Source organism: Seriola dumerili, unplaced genomic scaffold, assembly GCF_002260705.1.
Source record: "Seriola dumerili isolate Sdu_G_001 unplaced genomic scaffold, Sdu_1.0 BDQW01000260.1, whole genome shotgun sequence".
In the NCBI taxonomy this organism is placed as follows: Eukaryota; Metazoa; Chordata; class Actinopteri; order Carangiformes; family Carangidae; genus Seriola; species Seriola dumerili.
In genome coordinates this window covers 460,319-477,409 of record NW_019174515.1, presented here as the reverse complement: position 1 = coordinate 477,409, position 17,091 = coordinate 460,319, and the positions used below count along the sequence as shown (strand labels likewise).

General features: G+C 41.1%; 1 protein-coding gene across 1 annotated transcript in view; it reads left to right on the top strand.

Annotated features, from left to right (window-relative positions):
- Positions 1 to 16,293, top strand: part of prkcb (protein kinase C beta) — an 82,839-nt gene extending 66,546 nt beyond the window's left edge. Inside the window, exons 13-17 of the mRNA XM_022756841.1 lie at positions 547 to 685; positions 1,100 to 1,180; positions 1,752 to 1,859; positions 7,133 to 7,273; positions 11,091 to 16,293. Coding sequence (XP_022612562.1) covers positions 547 to 685; positions 1,100 to 1,180; positions 1,752 to 1,859; positions 7,133 to 7,273; positions 11,091 to 11,267 — 646 coding nt within the window. The 3' untranslated portion in view covers positions 11,268 to 16,293. The remainder of the gene's footprint in view (positions 1 to 546; positions 686 to 1,099; positions 1,181 to 1,751; positions 1,860 to 7,132; positions 7,274 to 11,090) is intronic.
- The last annotated feature ends 798 nt before the right edge of the window (positions 16,294 to 17,091 follow it).

Sequence of the window (17,091 nt, the reverse complement as noted above, 5' to 3'; positions counted from 1 at the left end):
TGACAGAATTCACTGAAGTCACTGAAGTATTGTTCTGTATGTTTATATTTTCAGTTTGTTCGTAACAAATTATTTTCTGGATGATAATATCCTGATATTTTTGACCAAATTCATTCATCAAGAGATTTTTAATTTTATTATTATTTTTAAGTCTGAAATTGCTGCTTCAAAGCCGAACTAAACTAACTAGTCTCGGTATTTTTTATTAATGGTCATTCTCTGGACCGAGCTGTAACATCAGAACTGCAGGGAAGGACGTGAACACAGATATCGATCTGTAACATTCATCACATGAGCGATGAAATTTCACACAAGTAAGATTTGGCTGTTTATGATACCCAGCTCAGAATCCACCCCCATAAATGATGCAGGTCCCTGCAACCTAAAATCAGAACCACATCTGTCGTCTGGTTTGGTGTAACTGTAGCCCCTCCACCTCAACGGAGTCAGGGAGACCGCAGAGGAGGAGAACACTACAGGATAACAGAGCCAGCTTAGAAAACACACAGTGTCTTTCCAGTTTAATGTTGTTTTATTCTCCTGCAGAGACCTGAAGCTGGACAATGTGATGCTGGACTGTGAGGGCCACATTAAGATAGCAGACTTTGGCATGTGTAAAGAAAATATGAATGACGGAGTCACCACCAAGACCTTCTGTGGAACACCTGACTACATAGCTCCTGAGGTAAAGTGTGTGTGTGTGTGTGTGTGTGTGTGTGTGTGTGTTGACTACATTGAGTATTTTCATTTCATACCACTTTATTCTTCCACTCCACCACATTTCACAGGGAAATATTGGACTTTTTGGTACATTTACTGCATTTATTTGACAGCTCCTTATATTTAAATTAAACTACCAACAGTATAAACAATTACAGATGAAACTATTAGATTCATTGATTCATTGATTGACATAAAAATAAATGGCAACTTTTTTGATAATCAGTTTTCATGTTCAAATGACAGAAATTTAATGTTTTCAGCTTCACAAAGGTATGTTAGCACCCACCGGGCTGTTTTTGTTGAACTATTTAACGTTGTGTTGTGTCTAACAAATGTGCTCGGGCATCCTCACTGAACAAAGTGTCTTCTGTTTCAGATCATAGCCTACCAGCCTTATGGCAAATCTGTGGACTGGTGGGCCTTTGGAGTATTGCTGTATGAGATGCTCGCTGGACAGGTGGGTGGGTGTGTGTGTGTGTGTGTGTGTGTGTGTGTGTGTGTGTGTGTGTGTGTCACTGTGCAAGTGTATGTGGGTTTATTATCTAATAAGCTTTATAAATAGTATTATTAATCTGAGTTCTTTTGTTGTTTTTTTTTGAAGAGATAAAACAATCTTTTGAAACGGCATGAATGTGAATCGAGCTCCTCTCCTCAGCATCTGTATTCATGACTCAAAGTGGACAAAACAAACACTCGTGATCGTAGCCTTTAAAATTTGACATTGCGTAATGAAAGGTTAGCTATTAAATTATATCCCTTAATGAGTTTTTCTCTCATGGCATTAATAATTGTTAAGAGTAGATGTGACATTTTCAAATTCCGGATATCTCATTTGGAGTGGATATTGTGAGTTTGTGAGTATTAGAGGCCTGTGATATTTTGATTCAAAGGAGTTCAGACAAAAACAAAGCTTTTAATGATTGAGTTTAAATATCCTCTATTTGTCCTCTCCTGCCCTCTGCGTCTCCTCTCCTCCTCTCCTCCTCTCCTCCCTCCTCCCTCCTCCTCTCCTCCCTCCTCCTCTCCAGCCTCCATTTGATGGTGAGGATGAAGATGAGTTATTTCAGTCCATCATGGAGCATCACGTCTCCTACCCCAAGTCAATGTCCAAGGAGGCTGTCGCTGTTTGTAAAGGGGTGAGTGGACACACACACACACACACACACACACACACACACACACACACACACACACACACACTCACTCACTCACTCACTCACTCACTCACTCACTCACTCACTCACTCACTCACTCACACACACACACACACACACACACTCCACAAGTCTTTGTCTCACAAGCTCAACCTGGCTCCCTCCTCGCAAAATCTCTCTTTCTTTCTGTCTTGCTCCCTCTTTTATTCTCACTTCCTGTCTTTCACACACACACGCAGAGAGAGTATTAAATTTGAGGAAAAGAAGCAGAAAAAAAGAAAAGGGAGGAGGTGAACGGAGGAGAAGTAAGCATAGAGGGACATCAAAATTATCTGCATAATTAAAACCATTGTGCGGGAACATTTATTTGGAGTGAAACAACATTGTTCACTCTTGCTATCTGTCCTGCTCCCATCTCTCTCTCTCTCTCTCTCTCCCTCTCTCTCTCATAACGCTCTCCTGTCCTGCTCTCTCTGCAGTGTCCATTGTTAAGCCGCTGTTTCGCTTTTTTCATTGTACATCCTCTATTCTCACTTCCTGTCTTTATGTCCTGCTCCCATCACTGTCTGTGCACACACACACACACACACACATTCTCTCTCTCTCACACACACACACACACACACACACACACACTGCTCTAATAGCCTAAGCCTGTGCTGTGTGCTCAGTTGGCTGTGGAAACTCCTCTTCAGAAAAAAACGGCCAGTACCAAATGATGCCCTGACACTTCCCGGCTGGGCTTGTGTGTGTGTGTGTGTGTGTGTGTGTGTGTGTGTGTGTTCTGATTACAGCTATATACGGACTACGTCCTCTCTATCAAACCACCACCTCTCTGTCTCATCTTCTAACTCTACGCTTCACTGGCTACGACAAACTACACACAACACACACACACACACACACACACACACACACACACACACACACACACACACACACACACACACACACACACACACACACACACACACACACACACACACACAGGTTGATGCATTGAATGTTTAGGTATACATTTAGTCCTTTTATGCACAGCAGGTCGTCTCTCTCTAGTGATTTCATCGGCATTCAGGACCTCACCGAGTTCTGCTTTAGTGCACCAGAGTAGCACTCCTGTTCTTTACTGTATATCACACGTGCACAAACATGAGAAATACTTACATATATTAGTTGATTAATAAAGATAAAAACAAATGTTCTTGCTCATTAATATGGTTTAAAAGAGAGAAGAGGAGGGAGAAAGTGAATGAAAAACGCTCTGCTTTTCCTAACAATAACCTACAAACACACACACACACACATACACACACACACATACACATACACACACACAACCATATTAACATCAGTATATAGTGCGAGCATGAATTAAGACACACTCACATACACGCAGATGACTTTAGACTGTCTGTACGTCCTCGTACTAAATTTAAAGGCAAATGCATTCATAGGCAAATTGATGACAAATATGTTCACCAAGATACAGACACACGCACATACACACACACACACACACACACACACACACACACACACACACACACACGCACGCACCCACGCATACACACATACGCATACACAGGCTGTGTTATGTATTAGTGATGATTACTGGGTTGTAGTGCTACAACGGTGGATCTTCAGTGGAGCATGAAAGCTCGCCTCCATCCACCCCCACAGCTCCCACTGTGCCCTGCCAGCACTGCCTGGGTTAACTCAATGCATGAGTGTGTGTGTGTGTGTGTGTGCGCGCGTGTGTGTGCATGTGAAGACGACATGAAGCTTTCCTTTTTAAACGCTACAAGATATTTCCATTTTGAAAAAGAAAAAAAAAAAAAGAAAAAAAGATCATGTAAAGTTCATTTTTCAGTTCTCTGCAGTGAAGACAATGCAGCCTGTGAGCAGGATGGCGTTGTGCCAAGCTCAAGCTCAAATAGCCTGTTGTCCTTTTTGAAAATGACAGTGTTTGCACAAATTCACGTTTACAGATTTATTTTGTAAGCTTTAGTGCGATTGTTTTTAAATACCAAAACTAAAATCAGGAGTCATCAGGCGAAGGAGTCCTGTGTGCAGATCATCTGTCAAAAAAAAGTAAAAAACTCCCACAAGAGAAAAGCAAGTTTTCTAAAAGAAAAAAAAAAAAAAAAAAAAAAAAAAAAAGGGCCAAAGCCGACCCCCGTCTCCGACCCCCGTCTCCGACTGCACGCGAGACACTGCTCTCCCTGCTTTGTGTTTTTTTACAAAATGATTGTTGAATATCAGTGTAAAACTTAAAATGGAATTTGAAAAACTGCTCGGCTTTGGCCAGTTTTGAAAAGAATATTTTCCTAACAAGTGTAAAAGTAACGCTACAAACATGATGGTACTGTGCAGTCCAGGAAGGAGCCTTAGTGTTTGTCTCTGACTGACGCCAACATGTTTTAATCGATGACTGAAAACAAGATGCGCTGGAGCTGCTGCAGGTGTAACATCATTTATTCACTAGTTATCTGTGTTTTAAGGATAAGGATATTTCCTTTAGTATTATATTAGGACTAGAATTATAGAGTTTAATTCCTGACTGCGTACTGTACAGGACTGAGGTCATGTATACAGTAGACAGCTTTTGCGGTTTGTGATGTGTGTGTGCTAGTGTGTCTGACCGCATGTGTGGAAAGGGAGTGATCAGAGACATTTCCACTCCCCTGCTTCCACCCTAACCACCATCTATATTTCATAGCCGGCAATGGGCCACACACACACAAAGACACACACACACACACACACAGCTGCTACTACATTCTGTAGTACTGTAGTGTTAGGTACAAGATGTCTTCTAGTTCACGATTCTACAGCACAGAGTAATTGTCCAGATATGTCCTTACACATGCAAAGGCCGGTGGGCACACACACACACACACACACACACACAACCTCACTGCTGTTTTCCATAGCACTCAGCATTGCGGCTCAGTTTTCTTGTAACTGCCTGCCGACGAATGTGATTACAAGTATAGTCAGAGTGTGTTCAGAGAAAAGGATGTTTAGTGTTTTGCTTAAAGTAAAAATGTACAACACCTCCGATAGGTCACGTCACCGGTATGAGGAGCGGTTTAACATCTTGAAACACCAAAGGTTAGACGTCTTTAGTTAGAGTCTCATGCAATGTATACTGTTATTGTGTATAAGTGAATGATTCCTGCTGCTCTGTGAAGGCTTCAGGCATTAAACACTTCAAAGTGAGGGGCCTTACACATTCTACAAAGAGATGAGATTATTGATAACGATTGTTTCAAGAAGCAAAAACTTCTCTTTGCATAAGAAGTTGTTTGCACGCGTAAATATGCAGTAGCACGAAAAAAACTAAACTGCAGAAATTGATCTGCATAAACACAGTGACTCAGCTCCACCACGCCATCGCTTTCTGCTGCACACAGATCCATTTGGAGCCATGAGATTACTAAATACATCCTGGTGCCCCTTTGGCAATTCTAAAAATGACTAGATAGAAGCCTAGGAGGTAAAAGAAATATCTTGATAGTATTGCTTCCTGGTTTTCTCTATAGTTTGCAGCCTGCTGGTACTGAGTGACCCTTGCCACTTTCACATACGCCATAAATACCATGCAATCAGCGACCCGATTCTGTCCGGCTGCTTTGTGGTCGACTGAATGTGTTGTTCTAAGTCAATGACGGCGGAGGGTCTCGGCCACAGTGAGGAGGGCTGTGGATTCACCTTCAAAGGAGAGTTGCTACCGGCACGTCTGCTATATTGTTTTATCAAATCAAGTTGCTAAACGGATCTTAAAAGCTAGTCAGAAACGTTCACGCTTCTAGGCCACACCCACCTCCACAGGTCAGCAGAAAAGAGGAATGCAGACAGGAGAGGTGAAATTAGAGACTGAGAGACCAGGAGACATGGAGAAGAAGAAAGAAACCATTTTTATTTTTCATCTGACAAGTTCTACCCAACTGCTGATTTTTTTGCATTTCTTTTAATAATTGAGGTTTATATGTGTGTATATGGATGAAAGAGTGAGTGTGTGTGTGCGCATGCCCAGGCATTTTGAGCAGTGTGTGTGTGTGTGTAGGTAAGTGTAAGGTTGACTGACCCGTGGAAAATGTTATTTTAGCTGTAATGTAATGAGTTATGACTGCTGCTCCTGAGGGAGGCACATCCCACCGACACACACACACACACACACAGACACACACACACACACACACACACACACACACACACTCTCACACTGATGTCACTAGCCCTGATGCTGTTCTTAAGGTTTTGTGTGGACAGACATCATAAACGGTCCTTAATTACGCCTGTGGAAAAAACTGCTGTGGTGAAAGAGAAAAAAAAAATAGCAAGTTATTCATTTGTCTGCAGGCAGCAGCTTGGTGGCTTATATTTGTTCCCCAGGGACAGGCATCTAACATGATAGATAGTAGAACGGATGGATGGTTAAGAGGAAGGAAAGGAGAAAAAAAAAAGGAGGTGAAGAAGTAATAATAATAGTAACGACGTTAAAATATAAACAGAGATAAATGAAAGGAGGAATCATGGGTGGAAACACTGAGGGAAAGAGACAGGAACAAATGAGATGAAACTTAAATGATTCCAGAGGGGAAATTTGGGGCATCGCAGCAGCTGCACACTGTGGAGCGTAGATCAGATACGGACCTGTCTTGTGGTTTAGGATTATTCCTACCACTTAGTTTATGTAAATGTAACAAGTCAAGACACTACACATCATTAAAATGTAATCATTAGAGGACATGCAGTCTGCTGTCAGTGAGCAAATCACTGTTGCCCTGAAATATTTCTCACAAGTGAATAAATCATGCAACCCTTGTCTGTTATTTGTGTTAAAGTTTAGTGGAGTGGAGCGTGTACATGGTACTTGTGAATACGCATCCTGAAAAACACGTTTCCTGTTGCAAAGACGCAACGAAAGAAATGACGAAGCAGCTCATTTCGCTTTTCACCTGTGATGACAGCGTTGCTCAGTCCAGCGCTTTGGTCCAGGCTGAAATATCTCAACAACTATTTGGGTGGATGGCCGTTAAATTTTGTGCAGATGTTATTGACGGAGGTCGGAGGTGGCAAAGAAAGGAGGAGAGAAGAGAGGAGGTTGTGATGTTAATAAAAAAAAATTTAAAAAACATATTGTATTCGGCAGCTGCACATATGCAAACAATAATAAAGAACAGAAAGGTTAGATTGAGGGAAGAAATAAAGAAAGGAAATAATTCTGTGTCATCTCTCCGCTTGTCCAGCTGATGACGAAGCATCCAGCGAAACGGCTGGGCTGCGGTCCGGAGGGGGAGAGAGACATCAGGGATCACAGCTTCTTCCGCTACATGGACTGGGAGAAACTGGAGAACAAGGAGGTCCAGCCGCCATTCAAACCCAGAGCTGTAAGTCTGACCACACTTAACCCGACTTGACCCCAAACGAGGGGACGTTCAATTCACCCGAGTGGCGCAAAGGTGCAAATTAGTCGCCCGCCACAGCCGAGACCAGGAGTTTAATTTCTCTCAGTGGTTAAATTCCTGGTGAAGACGTTGCCCAGAGCGATGTTTCGTTGTGGTCTACTCCCCTTCCTTTATTCTAACTTCCTCTCTTTTATTTCGGCGCCTGTCTGTACTCTGTTATCTTCATTCATCTTCTCACTTTCAATGTGATGCTTCTGTCTCTTTCCCCTCCTCTGAACGGAACAATGCACACAGGTAAGTGCGGAAACGATGGTGGTGGTGGTGGTGATGAATGTGTGGTGAAGAGGGCAGGCGTGGTGACAGTAATAACACCAGAAATGTTGATAACGGTGCCTGTGAAGATGATAATGATGAGAAAGGTGCAGCGAAAATTGCGGGTTGGATGAGAAAGATGCTGAATACGGTGATAAAGACCCAGATACTGATCGTGATGATGTTTTTTTTTGTTGTTTTTTTTTTTTTAGATTTTTGGAGACTGGTTTTTGAATTTACATTTGTTTGATTGGTTTCAGCTGTTGAACAGAAGCACAAAGTTTTGGTGCAGTCTCACTCTGCATGAGCCGAAAGTGTTTCTCTGGGGTTAGACTGAGTTTAGAGTAAAGCTCCGGGGAGTGAGCGCTCGTCCACACAGCGTCAGCAAAAAGTGACCTAAAACAACAGTGTGTTTGTGTTTTGCTATGACAAAATTAGTTTGATCATAACTCGAGTCAGAATGATGTCATCACATGCTCACACATACACACACACATACAAACCGTAATATGTACACACACACTCACACAGCCTTGGGCCACACTGCTGCTAAAGAGTTTTTTCTGAGTTGAGTTTTTTTTGCAGCTGTCTTGGCCCGCTGGGGTTTTGTGTGTGTGTGTGTGTGTGTGTGTGTGTGTGTGTGTGTGTGTGTGTGTGCGCTCTAAGCCGGATCAGGAATGGGGCAATGTGTAAGCATGCTGCTGCATTTGGGTTTGTGTGCATGTAAATATGATATTTTTGTGTGTGTGTGTGTGTGTGTGTGAGAGGTCATAATTAGGACCTGGCTGTGTTTTAACACTGCAGTGAGTCCTCAGATGTGACTGGCAACATATGTTGTCTGATCTCTTCTTCTATCGTCTCTCCTTCTCTGCATCTCTTCTTTCTGTTTGTTCTAATCTTTGTAGCATCTTTTTGTCTTTCACCCCTCCGCTCTGTCACTTGCTGTTTCTCTCTCTTCTCGTCTTTCATCCCACTGAGGAGAACAAATAAAGGTTCAGATTTATTTTTGAAGAAGAAGAAGAAGAACCGTTGTGTTTACCCCGCATTAAAGTTTAGGGTTCAGTTTGGCATTTGAAGGTGGTTCTTTGATCTCGGTGCTATGCCATCAGACCTTTCTGAGCTATGTGTGAAAAGAGGGCCTTCCTTTTATTTCTGACTAAAACCCCTTCTTCTTCACACTGGTACGTGATGGTGTTTTCGTACAGATAATTGTTTATGAAGGATGCTTCATGCTTTGAGAATCATATTGCTGGTTGAAGTGGCAGGCTCACTTTGGTCAGAAGTTTGTGTCCTTATTGTTTCTGATTATGGTCTGTGTTTGTGCTTTTAAACGCTGCGAATGCCTTTGAAGAGTCTGTTTCATGATTGAGCAAATGAGCTTTTGAATGTGTGAGTGACTGACTGACCAACTGCCAGACTGACTGACTGACTGACTTGGTTTATTCGTTCATCTGACAGATAAAAAAAATGGTCATACCATCACCTCTGAGTTTCAGTTAAAGTTATTACTGTGAAACTGTCATCATCCATCTGTCCTTTCAGCGGTTTTGTCAATTTTTTTTATCCATCCTCCTCCATGAGACTCCATCCATCCATCTGTTCACTGTTCACTGCTGCCATGCATCAACCCATCTGTCTTTCCATCCACCCATTTTTATTTGTCCTCTCTGTGTTCACGGTTTTTCTTATGTTTGTTTCTGTTTATTTGCATGCTCTGGAGCTCAGTCTCAAATGAAACCTGTCCTGGAGTGCACTACTTTAAACACAAGCCTCACAATATAACAACATTTATTTATTTATTTATGTTTTAAAATCTCACAGAGAGATATCAGCCTTTTTTCTGCCATCTTGGCTCACAGTTTAACAACCATTAGCTTGGCTCAAAGCTAACAAATTGCGAAGCGCCTCTTTTGTGCTAAAGGAGCATTTCACCAAAACCAAACCCAGTGACATCCCTGGTGCTGCGTAGGATTTGAGTACGATATGGGAGATGCTTACCACATCTGCTGACAGACTCTTGGCTGGGATGTTGTGTACTGAACTGACACTTTTAAACTTTGTGGCAGTCATTTCATTTCCCTATATACTAAATTCTTCTCATCTGGTTCCCCAAAACAGGTTAAAACAAACGCAAGTAATTAGCTGCAAACACTGTTTGACCCTGGTGTATTGCTCATTTCACATATTTCCCCAAACTCTAAACAGTCTGGTTTAATTTCATTTGGTTTTCCAAGTTACAGAGATTTAATGAGTTTGTAGTTTTCCTCTGGGTGATGTCAGAGGACACTGAATCCTTGTTGTGTTAATTAAAGCTCAGCACACTGATGGAGATGGGGGAAAAAAAAGGAATAGCTTGGGCCAAAGTCCCCGTGAGGCATACTGTCAGGAAAATATAGTTTTCAAGTTAATAACTTGTTTTTATGTACTTAGACAGACACACATCCCATGGGTATAAAATGCTCTTTTTGAGTCCCCATTGGTCAGAATGAGGAAATGAAATTGACTAAAATGAACAGTTACTTTTTTTTTTCAAAGTTGCTTTTTGAGAAAACAAAGTCTAATGTAAGCAGTTGTAGGATAGCCAAGAGTTTGACTGGATAGTGGTATCGATCTTCTTTTGCTACCGTCATTATCAAGGATAGGTGTCAAGACGACATTTCATCCTCATAAATGGAATTCTTTGAAAGCAAATGAGAAACTGTGCAGCTTCTGAGCACATGTCTAAAGAGCTTTTTGAGTTGTTCCCGGTGCTCAGTATGTGTGCTGATTGTCTGATTTGGGTTATCATATCTCAGCAGGTCTCCACAGCTGCAGCATATAATTAACCCACAATTAACCTACAATTACACCATAATCATCTCATGGCTTTGAGCCTTTTCATGTGCGACTATTTAGAAAGTCCAATTAAATCCAAGTGTTACAAGCAAATAAAAAAATAAAAAAATCAAGATGAAATGCCAAAGAAAAATTGTTTTTGGCTATTTACTTACAGCCATGGTGGGAGGGTTTTTTTGTTTTGTTTTTTTAAGTGAAATGCTCGTTACCAAAGAGTAATAGCTCCATGCATATACTAATCCAATGTAGTGCACTGCCACAGGACGTTTGAGACTCCTTGTTTTGAATTGAAGTTGAATATGTTTCAAATATTTGAAAAAGAAGCACCTGATGTGTACTTGATTTATAATCTCCTGAGAGTGGTATTTTTGTATCACTTTGAAGGTAATAAGAAATTACCTTCTAGCCATGGCAAATGGAGGTTGAATCAAGCTCATCCCAAGTACTGGCACTTGTTCTGATATTTGAAACGATGTTCAAGTAATGTCATCTCACACCCTGGTTCAACCTGCCATTCCCCCTTCTTTTGTTTTCCTCTCCTACTTCCCCCGCCCCAACCCAATCCATCCATTCCTCTCCATCCCCGCTCTCCCCCTCCCAACCCTACCCTACCCTAACCCTGCACTCCATCCCTCCCTGCCCTCCTCAACAGTGCGGACGGGAGGCCGAGAACTTTGACCGTTTTTTCACACGCCACCCGCCGGTGCTGACCCCTCCCGATGAGGAAGTGATTCAGAACCTGGACCAGGACGAGTTCCAGGGATTCTCCTTTATCAACCCAGAGTTCCCAGGAACCTCTGCTATCACCACTGCCGATGAGCAGGCTTGATTTCAGCTCATGCACGGACACATGGACACATTCACGCAAACACACAAACACACACACACAGTCATTTCTTCCTTGAAATATACACGTACACACTCACAATTATATCAACTTCAAATATCACGGAAATTTTTTGTGCTGTCACGGCCATGACCTAAACAGATCTGTAAACACATACATTTGTTGTTCACACTGTTGCGACCTGGGTGATGCATTGGTCTCCTCTGAGGGTCCATGTGAAATGAATGTGATTGAATGTTGTGCAGCTATGAAATTAAGATGCAGACTGAGAAATTAAGATTAAAGGAATAGTTTGGCAATTTAGAAAATATGCTAATTCACTTTGATACCATTCTACAAAATTATTAGTATAAAAACATCAATTTGACATTTTACATGGTGGTATGGTTGCCTGGCAACTGTTCAGAGTAAAGAAATAAACCAGCACATAATTCCTGTTCTGTTTAGACGAGCCACATATATCATGTTCATTATAGGCAGGACTTTCCCGTCTTTGTGCTAAGGTGAGTTAGCCGGCTGCTAACGGTGGCTTCATTTTCAGCGTATCAGTCCTCTCTGCAAATAAAGATATTTCAGAAAATGGCAAACTTTTCCTTTAAGAGAATCAGAATGCATTTCGACAGATTCTGTATTTTTCCAGGCCTCCATCTGATCAAAGCATTACTATACGTTAGCAACATATGCCAGACAGTATGCCATAAACTTTCTACAATTGGTTTTAAGACGTTTACTGCTAAAAGTTAATGTTGTATAATATTGTGCAGGAAACTAAATAACATTTGAAGGGAAACAATCAGATTATTACTTTACTTATCAACCCGCGTTGCTCACAGTGTGAACAAAGTGTTTGTGTTGATTTTACCAGACGTAATCGACATCAGTGTAAGGAATTCACAGTGACCTTTACACATTCACAGTGAGGGACAAAACTGTTTGGATAACAAGAGCACAACTGTTGAAGAGTATTTAAACTGACTGACTGAACTACTGGAAATTTACAACCTAATTACAGAACATGGTAAATTTATATAGCGCTTTATCGACCAGTCAAAGCGCTTTATAATGTACGTCTCCATTCACCCGTTCACACACATTCATGGCGCAGCGTCAGGAGCAGTTAGGGGTCCAGTGTCTCACTCAAGGACACTTCCCTCTCCGCGCTCGATGGAGGAGCCAGGGATCAAACCAGGACCTGTCCGATTACTAGACAACCACTCTACCTCCTGAGCCACGCCGCCCCAGCAAACTATTTGATCTTCAAACATTAAGAAAAATAGCCGTACTACTATTACTACCAAAACTTGAGGTAGTAAGAGACCACACAGAACTGTTGGTGTTCCTATAAAAACATATAAATTCCGCCAGCACACACACACACAATACACAGCTGCATAATTTCACATGTAACATAGCTTCAGCTTGTGATTTAACTTTTTCTCATTCCTCGGCTGTTCCAGCACATTTCAAGTTTAGGCCTGGCCTGTTATTCTGATGTGCTTTTTATTCAGTACAATAATAATAATAATAATAATGATAATAATAATAATAATAATAATAGTACTGTCTGTATGTTTAATCTTATCTTAGCTAAAACTGGAATGCTTGGCATACTCTGCATGAATTTCTATATCAATAATGGCCAAGGACTTCGTCTCCCAACCACATTTTAGCATCTGATCTCAGCACCTCTCTGCGGCCATTTTGTGGCTCTTTTTCATAGTTTTCAAAGTAAGTATGAAAAGAAAACATTGGAGTATTATTTTACCCAATTACAAGAACACCAAACAACAAAATCAGATTTGTGCCTCAAACGACAAATACAAATATCAAATTTTTCTTTGTGTATTTTGCTGATGATGATGGTAAAGTGCTGTTGGGAAATGTAGTCTTTATATGGGCTTTGAGTCAGTTAAATAGATAGATATAGATAGAATAGAAAATACTACTTCTTACTCTGATCTTCTCTTATCTAGTATTTAAGCAATGAAAGAGACTAGCGGTTAGTTTCTTTGTGTTTTACAAAAGCATGATTCCGATACGTGGGCGCCTGTTTACAGTGTGAGTGTGTGTGTGTGTGTGTGTGTGTGTGTGTGTGTGTGTGTGTGTGCGTGTGTGTGGTCACGTGTATGTTTTTAACGTGTGCAAACAAGCACTGTGTGCGTTTGCATTTGCGTGCGTTTGTGTGTCCATACCTGCCTTCCCAGCTCATTGCCTGGCCTTGTGTTTACATTTGGTTTTGTGGTGAATGTCCGCAACCCCTCCCCCGCCTTTATATCAAGCAGTATTGGTATGATCCACTTTATTTTCAACCAGCAGCTCCACAAGTAGGAGAAGAGAAAAGAGGAGAAAAGAAAGAGGAAAGGAGAGAAGAAGGTGTGTTTCTATAGGGATGTATTGAAATTATATTTCAGGAAATGTCAGCAAGAGCTAAATAATTTTACATCCCTAGCAACAGCCAGTTCTAAAGCTCGTGTTTGAATCAGCACTGATGTTCAGTACCCTGGAAAGCACCACCTTAGTATTCGGGATATTTTGCAGGTTAGCACTGGACCCAGTTCTGTTTCTGTTTTCAAAATGTAGGTTAAATACCTGAGCATATCAAAAAGTTCTCAGACCTGGGGAAAGTTTCTATGGTAGAATAAAGGCCACCAGCTGGAACAGATCAGCTGACCAATATATCATTCAGCCCTACTTTCCTGATCTAGATTTTCGGTGGGAAAGGATTTGAGGCTCAACTCACTGTGACTGGTATTTTTTTTTTTCCAAGTAGCCTTCAGCATGCGCAATGAGAATGTCCATCCTAACTACAGCAGCAGTAAATGTTGACACGTTAAAGCTGAGCCTTCTGCAGCAGGAAGATGTGTGTGTGTGTGTGTGTGTGTGTGTGTGTGTGTGTTTTGTCTTTTGTTTTCCCTAGCTAGCAATAATCTTGTTGACAAGAGGGAAGTGTCAGTACTGAACCAACTTTCAGAGGACTCAGGTTAGGACCGTAATTGATTTACATACAAAGTCCATGAGGTTCTGAAGCTCATCTCAGCCAGAGAGAGAGCTGGCTGTACTTTGAGTGCAGCTAACATTGTCTGGGAGGTACCTGAAGTTCTTCCTCATATCACCCTCCTCTTCATCACAGAGGGATATCAGGAGTGTGTGTTCACATGAACATTCAGGCTCACTGGTGTTTATCAGTAGTGGTGGCATGAAGTTTTCTACGTGTTAATCAGCAGATGAAGAAGACAGTTTTGTTCATTTTTTCTAGTACAGTAGGAAACAGAGGTCATCAGGGGTCCATTTGGTTCTGACCTGGGATCTGAGTTGGACCGCATCCTAATTACACTCAGTCCAGTCAGCTCAGACTTTACTTCCACAGGTCTCAGATCTGTGTCAGTGTGGATCAGAGTGTACACTCAGGACTGATCACGTGGAGAAAATATTCTAGATAATAGATTTCTGCTATTAAATGACAAATGCTTTGTTGAATTGGATTCTCGGATATAAGATTCTGTCTATTTATCACCCTGTTGGCTACAAAATATTGGAAGTAGTTTGGTTTCTATAAATTTGTCTTAGAAGCATATAAGCTAATCATTTTTGAAATGTGCTTCTATGACTTTACATTAGTTCTCAGGACATTTTTATTATATTTGCTGCTGCTTGTTAATTGATCACATATTATCCTGCTGCCAGTGTTGGTGTTGTCTCTGTTTGGCTCGACTGTATTTTGGATGTTGGATCAGGTCCAATTATCCTCCGGTCTAGTCGGGTCTGACAGCGCTCGGGTCCCCTTCACATCAGATCTCTGTTTTTTAAAATTGAGTTTAAGCACTTTGGGTTTGAGTAGATTTACCACGGATCCAGTTCAGATCAGGTCTGTCATTTTGGACCCATGAAGACCTCTAGGAGGAATGCAATCATATAGTTAGTTAACTTGATCAAATGACAGTTATCTGTCAAGCCGAGTCAGTGTAGTCTCCACTAGTATGACTTCTCACAGGACATTATCACGAAGATAATAGAAGATAGTAATATATCTAATATCTGAAGTAAAAAAAGAGAAGAGTAGAGAGAGAGAATTAAAAAAAAAAAAAAAAAAAAAAACATTTCAGATTTGTTTCAGAAGATAATTACAATCACGTACAGCTGTGTGATAGCTATAGTTACAGTAACTCCTGTGTTACTATCTAAACTTTGTCTTACAGAGCCCGTAGAAACATTTCCAACAGGTGGTGAAAAATGTGCATCTACAATTACAGGAAAAAAAATTGAAAGAGACAATATTTGCAGGAAGCTATTGATTTTTGCTTTGGCCTCGTTACTGAATATTCTCACACGCTGGGAGAGTTAATGGCTGGAACAAGTCATAACTAACATGTGGATAAGGTCGGTCCTGTCTGTGATCTCTAATCTTAAACTTTAGAACGGCTGATCAGTTCAGCAGCTTTAGTGCTTTCACATTTCATTCACGGTTATGAGTGTAGTAAATGCAGCTGTTGCGTTTTATGACTTGATAACATTAAGCTTATCCCATGTCCACCATCTGTGTCGTACCTTCAATGTTGGTATTTATTACAATCAATGTCCCCTGTATTACAACAATAAAAAAGACCTATATATAAACCTATACATAAACATATATAACTGTCTCAATTGTTGATATATATATATATAATATACACCATGTGGTCTGTATTGTAAAGGACAAGAGGAATAGAAGTCCTTCCTGCTGAAGGAGAAGCAAAGTGAAATCTGCATGAAAAATGCTTTTGTTTTACCTTTTTGTTAGTTTGGAGTTGTATACATTTAACATATTAGGGTAATTCATGTTTTCTGTCAGCAGTGCTTCAAAAGTGTGATCCAAGCTACTGCGCTATGTGTGAAAATAATGAAATATATCTAAAGAAAAAAAAGGAAAAAATACTTCCCACAATGCTTTCCATGTGCCAAATTTTTTTTGTTTGTTTTTGTTTTCCAGGAAAAACAGGCATACCTAAAATAAAGGATTTAAAAGATATTTTAGGGAATGTTTGTTGTTGTTTTTGTGTGTATTGTGTTTTCAGTGATGTTCACTGTGTATGTTTTTATGTGCTTCAGGAAATGTCTGAAGTGGGGGCTGGGTTATATATAACTCTCTTTATTTTAGCCCCTTCTTTAATTTCTCTTAATTCATTCCCATCTGATACAAACATAAACACACACTGTTGCTGTGCATGAAGCACAGACTGATTGTGATGGTTGTAGAGAATGAGGAGTGAGGAGAAGGTGGTGAGAAAGATTCAAGTGATGGAGAGTGACAGATGGGGCGGTTTCTGAGCAAATGTGAGGGAAAAAAGGGAAATAAAAGAGAAGAAGAGGGAAGCAGTTCAACAATGGAGGGAGGCGAGGAAGAGAGAGAAAGAGGTAGTGAGAAGGGACGGCGGTGAAGAGGGAGGGAGGGGACGAGGAAGGAAAGCGAGGCTCTGTGAAGCGAGGCAGGCGGCTACGACAGGCTGTGCATATTTCATGGCTGCCACTTATCATAAGAGCCTTTCCCTGATGGGGGAGCGTAGGTCTGATGACTTCAAGGAAATAACATGCAGAACACGGCCTACATACACACAGCCCTGCTGAGCCACTCAGCCACTTCACACCGCCTCTAAAGCTGCTCGCAATCAACCGCAGTCGAGCCGCTGCTGCTGCTGCTGCTCTGACTAGCTGCACATTCACTTAATAGGGGTTACTGTATGTTGCACTATTTACCAACCCCTGGTACAATATAATGTTTACAAGTGTGGACACAAACTACATGCAGTGGTTCTGAACCGTGTCTGAG